The 12,129-nt window shown below is 46.8% G+C and overlaps 2 protein-coding genes across 3 annotated transcripts in view; one reads left to right on the forward strand and one right to left on the reverse strand.

Annotated features, from left to right (window-relative positions):
• ACSL5 (acyl-CoA synthetase long chain family member 5) overlaps nucleotides 1–12,129 on the reverse strand; it is a 369,346-nt gene that overhangs the window by 308,164 nt on the left and 49,053 nt on the right. The gene's annotated exons all lie outside the window — the stretch shown is intronic.
• The window catches only part of GPAM (glycerol-3-phosphate acyltransferase, mitochondrial), a 46,407-nt gene that overhangs the window by 29,066 nt on the left and 5,212 nt on the right, over nucleotides 1–12,129 (forward strand). For both annotated transcript variants that reach the window (XM_077258035.1, XM_077258036.1), the window contains exons 14-19: nucleotides 2,457–2,527; nucleotides 2,599–2,863; nucleotides 4,193–4,323; nucleotides 7,697–7,774; nucleotides 8,050–8,187; nucleotides 10,809–10,998. In XM_077258035.1, coding sequence (XP_077114150.1) covers nucleotides 2,457–2,527; nucleotides 2,599–2,863; nucleotides 4,193–4,323; nucleotides 7,697–7,774; nucleotides 8,050–8,187; nucleotides 10,809–10,998 — 873 coding nt within the window. The remainder of the gene's footprint in view (nucleotides 1–2,456; nucleotides 2,528–2,598; nucleotides 2,864–4,192; nucleotides 4,324–7,696; nucleotides 7,775–8,049; nucleotides 8,188–10,808; nucleotides 10,999–12,129) is intronic.

Consider the following 12,129-nt stretch of genomic DNA (forward strand, 5'->3'; position numbering starts at 1 on the left):
AGGATCCCCAAGAAGTATTGGGACTTGACTTGGCGCTGCTTCCAAGGTAAGTTGTATGTGAAGGACAATTTGAAGTACAGGAGCTCCGAGGACAGGAATTGTCCCCGTGAGGCTTGTGCTACCATGCTGGAAAGCATGGAGCACTTCCTGCTTCATTGTCCTTTTAATACAGAGGTGTACAGCAGGGTGGGCGCTTCCATTGGTTGGCCGCGGCTGGCCACTCTGTCCTATGCCGAGTGGGCCTATGGAGCGTTCAGAGACCTCGGGAGAAGGGACCGAGCCACTTTATTCTTAGTCAGCGCAGTGGTCAGGTACTTCACGTGGAACGCACGAGTTTTAGTTTCGACGCAAAGTAAAATCCTCCGTGTAGATGAAGTTTTGTAGCAGCATCCTAGGTGCCCTGGTGAAGGTGCGTTCTCTGGAGTGCGAAAGACTGGGTGCCCGGAGGGCGGCCCATCTCTGGAGGGGTTTCTCCTTCGGGGTGCCTTAGTCCGTTAGCGCTCCTATATCCTGGTGGTGGGCTGATATCTTTACACCCTAGATTTTTGTTTTGTATTTTTGTCCCCTGAATGGAAGGTTTGCAGGCATCGAACTTGAGCCTTGGGTGGTGAGTATGTAGGTTGTGTTCTGTGAAGTTGGTTTATGTATATATTGTATATATTGTATATAGTGTGTATAATAGAGGGTCTTAGTTAGGTTGGGTGGGGGGATTGGGGGGTTTCAACGGCGGTGATAAGAGACTGATCTGGCCTGGCCCAGGCCCCGCCTGGGGAAAAACTTTGGGGCCTGATCCTAGCTCGGATAATTCCTGAACTTTGTGGCCAGAGCTGGATCAGGGGTGGCGGGATAGTTAGTGTAGGTGTGTGTTTATAAGTATATAAAAAAAAAAAAAATAATAATAATAAAATAAATAAATTAAAAATAAATAAATAATAATTAAAAATAAATAAATAAATAATAATAATAATAATTTTGTACAGTGTATCGTATTTAGGTTTGTTGTAGGGTGTATGTGGCGGTGCAAGCGGGTGGCTGTAAGGTAAGGCAGTGGGACCAGTAGGGTTTTGTTGTGTTTGCGGCGTTGTATAAATCTGTATATAATGTGTTTATAGTGTATATTGTTTATAATACTGTATATAGGACGGTGTGAATGTAGTTGGGGTTGTATATAGTAGTATGAATGAAGCTGGGCCGGGGGTCTTGTATGATTTTATACTATTTATTATTTATAATTTTTACAGCGGTATTAATGTAGTTATGAGTATTTGGTTTGTTGTCTTTTGTTTTTGTTTTCTTATTTTATTGGATTTTTTTTCTTCCTTGTCCCTGATTAGTAGGTTTCTTTTTTTGTCGTTTGTTGCCGTCTGATTGGAGCTTTGTTCTTATGTTTTGTTCTGTTGTGTTTTATTTGTAATGTATCATAGTTAGTGTCATGTGAAAGTATTTTTATTTAATAAAAGACCTACAATCTATTACTCTCTGTTATCAGCCATTACTGGGGGAGGAGACCACAATCTATTACTCCCTGTTATCAGCCATTACTGGGGGAGGAGACTGTAGGACAGGAGACCACAATCTATTACTCTCTGTTATCAGCCATTACTGGGGGAGGTGACTGTAGGACAGGAGACCACAATCTATTACTCCCTGTTATCAGCCATTACTGGGGGAGGAGACTGTAGGACAGGAGACTACAATCTATTACTCTCTGTTATCAGCCATTACTGGGGGATGAGACTGTAGGACAGGAGACCACAATCTATTACTCTCTGTTATCAGCCATTACTGGGGGAGGTGACTGTAGGACAGGAGACCACAATCTATTACTCCCTGTTATCAGCCATTACTGGGGGAGGAGACTGTAGGACAGGTGACTGCAATCTATTACTCCCTGTTATCAGCCATTACTGGGGGAGGAGACTGTAGGACAGGAGACCACAATCTATTACTCCCTGTTATCAGCCATTACTGGGGGAGGTGACTGTAGGACAGGAGACCACAATCTATTACTCCCTGTTATCAGCCATTACTGGGGGAGGAGACTGTAGGACAGGAGACCACAATCTATTACTCCCTGTTATCAGCCATTACTGGGGGAGGAGACTGTAGGACAGGAGACCACAATCTATTACTCCCTGTTATCAGCCATTACTGGGGGAGGAGACTGTAGGACAGGAGACCACAATCTATTACTCCCTGTTATCAGCCATTACTGGGGGAGGTGACTGTAGGACAGGAGACCACAATCTATTACTCCCTGTTATCAGCCATTTCTGGGTTGTGGTGTTCGGTGATGTCCCTGACTCCTCTTCTCCTCCTCTGCTTGTTCTGGGCCGGTGACTCTGACTGCATTCCTGATGTTTTGGTGTTGCCCGTGTTAACCCTTCCCCGGCTGCAGCTGTGGATTCTGCTTCACCTTCATGTGACGTTTTCATTCCTTGTCGTTTCTCCTGCAGCCGCTGACCAGTGCTGTGCCGTCATGTCCACCCACATCGTGGCCTGTCTGCTGCTGTACCGCTATCGGGAGGTGAGTCGCGGTCATTGCGCTGGTCTCTGTAGTGCTCCAGATGTCTGACCGCTGGCTGTCGTGTTCCTCAGGGTGTCAGCCTCTCTGTGCTGGTGGAGGACTTCTTCTCCATGAAGGAGGAGGTCCTTGCACGGGACTTTGACCTTGGATTCTCCGGCAGCTGTGAGGACGTGGTCATGCACGCCATCCACCTCCTGGGCAACTCTGTGGTCATCACCCACTCCGGCCCCAGCAATGAGTTCTTCATCGCCCCAAACACCAACATCCCGGCCGTGTTTGAGCTGAACTTCTACAGTAATGGAGTCCTGCATGTCTACATCACTGAGGCCATTGTGGGTGAGTCAGCTACATTTATACAGAAGGTGAAGTGACCCTGTGATTTGTGTACGGAGTCACATCTTCCTCCAGAGCAGCACTCGCTGTTCAGTCCGGGCCGAGATGTGTGACCCTGTGAGTTGTGTACGGAGTCACATCTTCCTCCAGAGCAGCACTCGCTGTTCAGTCCGGGCCGAGATGTGTGACCCTGTGATTTGTGTACGGAGTCACATCTTCCTCCAGAGCTGCACTCGCTGTTCAGTCCGGGCCGAGATGTGTGACCCTGTGAGTTGTGTACGGAGTCACATCTTCCTCCAGAGCAGCACTCGCTGTTCAGTCCGGGCCGAGATGTGTGACCCTGTGATTTGTGTACGGAGTCACATCTTCCTCCAGAGCTGCACTCGCTGTTCAGTCCGGGCCGAGATGTGTGACCCTGTGAGTTGTGTACGGAGTCACATCTTCCTCCAGAGCAGCACTCGCTGTTCAGTTTGGGCCGAGATATGTGACCCTGTGATTTGTGTACGGATTCACATCTTCCTCCAGAGCTGCACTCGCTGTTCAGTCCGGGCCGGGATGTGACCATTGAGGCCCCGATTATTAGTGTCTTTAGTATTTGCTTCTTATTTTCTGTATGTTTTATGCTGCTTTAATTTTTAAGTCTTTTTTTTTTTCCTCCACAAGTTTACTTTTCGACATGTCTTAGACTGATTCATAAAATGCAAATTTTACCCAGTGTCGCTTTTTTTTTTGTTTGTCGCAACTCAACCTAGTTCCCCCAGAAGTGGGGGTTTTGGAGGAGTTTTTAATTTGGCACATCTTTGCAACTTTTTAAAATTTGCGACTTTTGGTGCAGAAAAGTCTGAAATAAACAGTTAAAGACAAAGATATCGAGCATTTTTTATTTTTTTTTATTTTGTGCCATACTTATGACTTGTGTTCACCTTGTTGAAGAAATTGCCACAAAATAACATCAGCAAGTACAAGACAAAAAAAAGAAAAGCTCCTGAATAAATGGATAGTGATGAATCGATCTGTCGCTGTAGCGATACATTGTAACGATGTGTTCGGCTTCCACCTCTGAGTCCTGCACAGTGCAGACTGATCCCCCACAATGCATCACTGTTAGCATGCGGTGTGCAGCTCTGGGTGTGACTGGAGTATAAGGGAGCAGCTCCAAAGGATAATTAATCAGACAATTGCTAATGATGCAATCCCCTAATTTCTGCCCCAGGATGAAGTGTATCATTAAGCCTAATGGATGGCCCTCGTTGTCGGGGCCGCTCCCTACAGGCACATGGCTCTGATGGTTCTGGGTACAGTTCTCCTTCACGTCTTTGTGATGATTTTCAGCGAGCGCTCTGCATGTGGAGCAGAACAGGAGGACGACTGACACAACTGAGGGAACCATCAGCCAGGAGAGACTGCTGCGCACCGCCGCCGCCCTGTGCTACCTGCTCGCTAATGAAGGAATGATTGCACTGGTAAGAGAGGTGACCGCCATACACTGATCAAATACTGCCATTGAGTGCGAATGTGGCAGGACCATACAGTAGATGAATAATACCGCCACTTAGTGCTCATGTAGGAGAACCATACATTGGTCACATATAGATATTTGGTGCCAGTGTGGCAGGACCATACAGTGGATAAGTAATACCGCCACTTAGTGCTCATGTAGGAGAACCATACAATGGTCACATACAGATAATTGGTGCCCGTGTGGCAGTACTATACAGTGGATGAATAATACCGCCACTTAGTGCTCATGTAGGAGAACCATACATTGGTCACATATAGATAATTAGTGCCCCTGTGGCAGGACCATACAGTGGAAAAGTAATACCGCCACTTAGTGCTCGTGTAGGAGGACCATACAATGGTCACATACAGATAATTGGCGCCCGTGTGATAGGGTCATTTAGTTGATGAATGATACCGCCATTTAGTGCTCATGTGGGAGAACCATACATTGTTCACATACAGATATTTGGTGCCATATGGCAGGACCATACAGTGGATGAATAATACCGCCACTTAGTGCTCATGTAGGACAACCATACATTGGTCACATATAGATATTTGGTGCCAGTGTGGCAGGACCATACAGTGGATAAGTAATACCGCCACTTAGTGCTCATGTAGGAGAACCATACAATGGTCACATACAGATAATTGGTGCCCGTATGGCAGTACTATACAGTGGATGAATAATACCGCCACTTAGTGCTCATGTAGGACAACCATACATTGGTCACATATAGATATTTGGTGCCCGTGTGGCAGGACCATACAGTGGATGAATAATACCGCCACTTAGTGCTCATGTAGGAGGACCATACATTGGTCACATATAGATATTTGGTGCCCGTGTGGCAGGACCATACAGTGGATGAATAATACTGCCACTTAGTGCTCATGTAGGAGGACCATACAAGATATTTGGTGCCTGTGTGGCAGGACCATACAGTGGATGAGTAATACCGCCACTTAGAGCTCATGTAGGAGGACCATACATTGGTCACAGACAGATAACGTGCCCTGTGGCAGGACCATACAGTGGATGAGTAATACCGCCACTTAGAGCTCATGTAGGAAGACCATACATTGGTCACATACAGATAATTATTGCCCATGTGGCAGGACCATACAATAGTCACCTATAGATATTTGGTGCCCTGTGGCAGGACCATACAGTGGATGAATAATACCGCCACTTAGTGCTCATGTAGAGGAACCATACAATGGTCACATATAGATAACACTGGTCAACAGCATTTTTGGTGCCAAAGATATTTCATCGAATTTAGGGTATTTTTGGGGTGCTGATTCTGAATATGTCATCAGTTTTGCCAGATTGGCTCAAGTTTTTGAGATTTTTGGTATCTTATTTATAGCACTTGTTGGTAAATGCGACGCATCATCTCATTAATTTCTTTGGATTAGTACTTGAACTGAGCAGTTCTCAATATAGTTTTGTGTTAATTAGTGTTCTAAAAGTTTGTTCATAGCTTGATTTTTGCACTAACTTTATGTTGTCTGTTTTCCAGTGAAAAGCATGAACTCATCAAGAAGAAGTTGTCTTAACGATCCAGACTCATTCTGTTACATTTGTGGTGAATACACACTGCCAAAACATAGAAGAAACATAACAGACTTCGTAAAAAAAAGTGTATTTTGCCTATTTTGGGGTTATGCTTGGGGACCAAGACAAGTTTTGGGCACCACACATAGTGTGCAAAGCATGTATCGAATTATTACGAAAATGGAGCAAAGGACAAAGAAAAAGCTTCAAATTTGGTGTTCCAATGGTGTGGAGAGAGCCAAAAAATCATCATGATGACTGTTATTTCTGTGCAGTGCAAGTGCAAGGATTCAATAAGCATAAGAAACGAAAATGGGAGTAACATGGAATCTGCAAGAAGGCCTGTCCCTCATTGTGAAGATGTGCCTGTACCTGTGGTTACCATAAATAACAGTCATCATGATGATTTTTTGGCTCTCTCCACACCATTGGAACACCAAATTTGAAGCTTTTTCTTTGTCCTTTGCTCCATTTTCGTAATAATTCGATACATGCTTTGCACACTATGTGTGGTGCCCAAAACTTGTCTTGGTCCCCAAGCATAACCCCAAAATAGGCAAAATACACTTTTTTTACGAAGTCTGTTTTGTTTCTTCTATGTTTTGGCAGTGTGTATTCACCACAAATGTAACAGAATGAGTCTGGATCGTTAAGACAACTTCTTCTTGATGAGTTCATGCTTTTCACTGGAAAACAGACAACAACATAAAGTTAGTGCAAAAATCAAGCTATGAACAAACTTTTAGAACACTAATTAACACAAAACTATATTGAGAACTGCTCAGTTCAAGTACTAATCCAAAGAAATTAATGAGATGATGCGTCGCATTTACCAACAAGTGCTATAAATAAGATACCAAAAATGTCAAAAACTTGAGCCAATCTGGCAAAACTGATGACATATTCAGAATCAGCACCCCAAAAATACCCCAAATTCATTAAAATATTTTGGACACCAGAAAAAAAATTTTTTTTTGTTGACCTGTGAATTAGTGCCCGTGTGGCAGGACCATACAGTGGATGAATAATACCGCCACTTGGTGCTCATGTAGGAGAACCATACATTGGGCACAGACAGATAACGTGCCCTGTGGCAGGACCATACAGTGGATGAATAATACCGCCACTTAGAGCTCATGTAGGAGGACCATACAATGGTCACCTATAGATATTCGGTGCCCGTGTGGCAGGACCATACAGTGGATGAGTGATACCGCCACTTAGTGCTCATGTAGAGGAACCATACATTGGTCACATACAGATAACGTGCCCTGTGGCAGGACCATACAGTGGATGAGTGATACCGCCACTTAGTGCTCATGTAGGAGGACCATACATTGGTCACAGACAACGTGCCATGTGGCAGGACCATACAGTGGATGAGTAATACCGCCACTTAGTGCTCATGTAGGAGGACCATACATTGGTCACAGACAACGTGCCATGTGGCAGGACCATACAGTGGATGAGTAATACCGCCACTTAGTGCTCATGTAGGAGGACCATACAGTGGTCACATATAGATAATTGGTGCCCTGTGGCAGGACCATACAGTGGATGAGTAATACCGCCACTTAGTGCTCATGTAGGAGGACCATACATTGGTCACATATAGATAATTGGTGCCCGTGTGGCAGGACCATACAGTGGATGAGTAATACTAGCACTCGGGGTCACGTGGCGGCACCATACTGTCATCTATAATGACCAGTAATGCCGCCATATGGATATAGAACGGAAAGACCTGAATAAGTCGGTGTTTTGTCTTCCAGCCTTGTCAGATGTTTTACCAGGTGTGCCACGAGGCCGTCCAGCGGCTGGTCACATACGGGGTCCTCCTGGTGGCAGAGGTAATTTGCCTTTTTTCCTATTATGTTCCCTACTCCAGTCACATCCAGAGCTGCATTTACTGTTCTGCTGAGATCTCGCTGGTACAGTGCCGGTATGGAGCGTACGTTGGCGTTGTGCATTATGGGATGTGTATGGGCAGAAGTGTGAGTGCAGCTCTGGATGTGACTGGAGTATAGGGCGTGCCTGCACTTGTGATGGATGGCGGTATTACATCCAGATGTTGCTGGAGACCCTGAATGAACCTGGTTGTGGTTTCTTTGTTTTTCAATGTAAGGAGGATCAGGACGACGGGAGCCCGAATCTCACGGAGCCCACCTGGGACAACAAGATGGCGGAGCATGTGCGATGGAGGAGCGACGAGGAGGATGAGGACAGCGATTTTGGGGAGGAGCAAAGAGATCGTTACCTGAAGGTACGAAAAGAGACCTGATTAATAGAGGGGTCCTCACCTGTGTAATTAGTGCCCCTACAAAGTGGACACGTCAGCACCTTCCATACTGCTCCCTAGTGATCAGTGCAGGTTCTCCGTCAGGTCACCGTCCTCCCCCCTTCTAGTGACGTTCCCACATCTTGGTTCCACTTTCCCTACTAGTCACAGCGGGGTCTGTTTCTAGTCACCGTTCTAGTGGTCCTTGTAGTCATAGCAGCATCATTGCATAGACATTACTGTGCTAGTCACACCAGGCTCACAGACTTACTAGTCAGGACATCGCCTTCACTGGTTTCTTTATCCTGCTGTGTCACCATTCCCCCTACTAGTCACAGCAGAGATGACCTAATCTGAGCGAAGTCTTCTCCATCTAGCCTTCACCTTCCTGCCCTCTACTCGTCACATCAGGTTTCCCCATCTTATCGCCACCACAAATCCCTGTACCCCTCATTAATCACATCAGCATCCCACTTGCCCTACTAGTCACAGCAGACTCCTAAGTCTAGCCATCTTCCCCCTCCCTACTAGCTACATCAGGTTATTATGTCTAGTTATCATCTCCCCCATTAGCCAGAGCAGACTCTATCTTCTTACTATCTCCCCTATTAGTCATAGCAGGCTCTTCCATATAATTACCATCTCCCCTAGTCAGCAGGTTCTGATATCTTATCACCTCCCCTATTAGTCATAGCAGGTTCCTATAGCTCATTACTAGCTTCCCTATAAAGGCCCCGTCTCACTTAGCGATTTACCAACGATCACGACCAGCGATACGACCTGGCCGTGATCGTTGGTAAGTCGCTGTGTGGTCGCTGGGGAGCTGTCACACAGACCGCTCTCCCCAGCGACCAACGATCAGGGGAACGAGTTCGGCATCGTTGAAACTGTCTTCAACGATGCCGAAGTCCCCCTGCAGCACCCGGGTAACCAGGGTAAACATCGGGTTACTAAGCGCAGGGCCGCGCTTAGTAACCCGATGTTTACCCTGGTTACCAAAAAAAACAAACAGTACATACTCGCCTTTCGGTGTCCAGGTCCCTTGCCGTCCGCTTCCTGCTCTGACTGAGCCGCCGTACACTGAGAGCGCAGCGGTGACGTCACTGCTGTGCTCTCACTTCTCACTGTACGGCCGGCAGTCAGTGAGAGCAGGAAGCAGACGGCAAGGGACCTGACGGACATCAGAAGGCGAGTATGTATTGTTTGTTTTTTTTTACATTTACGCTGGTAACCAGGGTAAACATCGGGTTACTAAGCGCGGCCCTGCGCTTAGTAACCCGATGTTTACCCTGGTTACCAGTGAAGACATCGCTGGATCGGTGTCACACACACCGATTCAGCGATGTCAGCGGGACCTCAACGACCGAAAAAAGGTCCAGGCCATTCCGACACGACCAGCGATCTCACAGCAGGGGCCTGATCGCTGGTACGTGTCACACATAGCGAGATCGCTACTGAGGTCGCTGTTGCGTCACAAAACTTGTGACTCAGCAGCGATCTCGCTAGCGATCTCGCTATGTGAGACGGGGCCTTAAGTCAGAGCCGTTTACAATATATTATTACAATCTCCCCCATTAGTCATAGCCGGCTCTGATATCTCATTACCATCTCCCCCCTCAGTCATAGCAGGCTCTGATGTCTCATTACCGTCTCCCCCATTAGTCATAGCAGGCTCCGATATCTCATTATCACTTTCCCCCATTAGTCATAGCCAGCTCTGATGTCTCATTACCGTCTCCCCCATTAGTCATAGCAGGCTCCGATATCTCATTACCGTCTCCCCCCTCAGTCATAGCCAGCTCTGATATCTCATTACCGTCTCCCCCATTAGTCATAGCTGGCTCTGATATCTCATTACCGTCTCCCCCATTAGTCACAGCCGGCTCTGATATCTCATTACCGTCTCCCCCCTCAGTCATAGCCAGCTCTGATATCTCATTACCGTCTCCCCCATTAGTCACAGCCGGCTCTGATATCTCATTACCGTCTCCCCCATTAGTCACAGCCGGCTCTGATATCTCATTACCGTCTCCCCCATTAGTCATAGCTGGCTCTGATATCTCATTACCGTCTCCCCCATTAGTCACAGCCGGCTCTGATATCTCATTACCGTCTCCCCCCTCAGTCATAGCCGGCTCTGATATCTCATTACCGTCTCCCCCCTCGGTCATAGCCGGCTCTGATATCTCATTACCGTCTCCCCCATTAGTCATAGCCGGCTCTGATATCTCATTACCGTCTCCCCCCTCAGTCATAGCCGGCTCTGATATTTCATTACTGTCTCCCCCATTAGTCATAGCCGGCTCTGATATCTCATTACTGTCTCCCCCATTAGTCATAGCCGGCTCTAATATCTCATTACCGTCTCCCCATTAGTCATAGCAGGCTCTGATATCTCATTACCGTCTCCCCCATTAGTCATAGCAGGCTCTGATATCTCATTACCGTCTCCCCCCTCAGTCATAGCCGGCTCTGATATCTCATTACCGTCTCCCCCATTAGTCATAGCCGGCTCTGATATTTAGTGCCATCTCCCCCATTAGTCACAGCATGGCTTACGGCCCTTTTTCCTCTCCGTTCGGTGACCTGACCGGTGTGTGCTGTAGGTGAGCCCAGCGCAGGAGCATCGCGGCTTCATCACTTTCCTGCAGAGGCTGCTGGGGCCGATCCTGGAAGCGTACAGCTCTGCCGCCTCCTTCATCCACACCTTCACCGGACCAGTTACAGAGCGAGAGTTCACCCAGAACCTGCACAAATACCTGCTGGCCCGGACGGAGCGGAGAGTCGCCGTCTACGGTGAGTCGCCTTCGTATTCCAATGTCCGTTTGATGCGTTTTATTTTATGTTGTGACTCCATGGCCGTGCAGTAGATGGCGCTCCAGGCCTGCATGTGAAGCGTACGGCTCGTATCCTTCTGTAGTACAGTCCTTTGTGGAGACCGCCCTCAGAGTGGTGGTCCCCAGTGAGACCCACGATGCATTGGGGCGTTGTGCCAAATTTTTGATTACGTTTTAATTTGAGGGGTTAAATAAAAATAGAAATCCATTAAGGGTCTTCAAATGGTCCTATGGTGGGTTTGTGCCTTGTGGCTGGAGCAGAGATTATGTGACTTCAGTCGCTGGTTGGTTTTGGCTGCAGTACCCGATCTGAACACTGGGGGCAGCGTTGGAGTAATTTTTCACGTGCAGTAAATGGCTCCTCTTCTCTCGTCTCCGCGGCTTTGTCGGATCTCTCCATCTTCAGTTACATCATGATTGTATGTCCTGTACATCGGGCCCTGGGGGCATCCGAAACCATTGCCTCTAAATGTAGGATACTTCGTTAAGCAGTAGTTCCCTAATGAATCCATTACATCCAGGTAACCTCTACAAACACGGAGCAGTGAGAGATTTAAGATAGGACTTTATTATTAGCAATTAGCAAATGGGGCAGGACAAGCGTCCGTCTTTGTGGAGGCGAGCGAGCGCCCTCTTTTTTTATTTTTTTTATCTCTTTTACTTGAACACGGGACAGTGTATATACAGATGACCGACAGATTGAGATACATAAAGATATATTATATAGTTAGGGCAGCACGGTGGCTCAGTGGTTAGCACAGCAGCCTTGCAGCGCTGGGTCCTGGGTTCTAATCCCATCTTGGACAACATCTGCAAGGAGTTTGTATGTTCTCCCCGTGTTTGCGTGGGTTTCCTCCAGGTACTAGATTGTGAGCCCCATCGGGGACAGTGATGATAATGTGTGCAAACTGTAAAGCACTGCGGAATATGTTAGCGCTATATAAAAATAAAGATTATTATTGTACTGCTCAAAAAAATAAAGGGAATACGTAAACAACAGACTATAACTCCAAGTAAATCAAACTTCTGTGAAATCAAACTGTCCACTTAGGAAGCAACACTGATTGACAATCAATTTCACATTCTGTAT

Source organism: Ranitomeya variabilis, chromosome 4 (genome assembly GCF_051348905.1).
Source record: "Ranitomeya variabilis isolate aRanVar5 chromosome 4, aRanVar5.hap1, whole genome shotgun sequence".
Lineage (NCBI taxonomy): Eukaryota > Metazoa > Chordata > Amphibia > Anura > Dendrobatidae > Ranitomeya > Ranitomeya variabilis.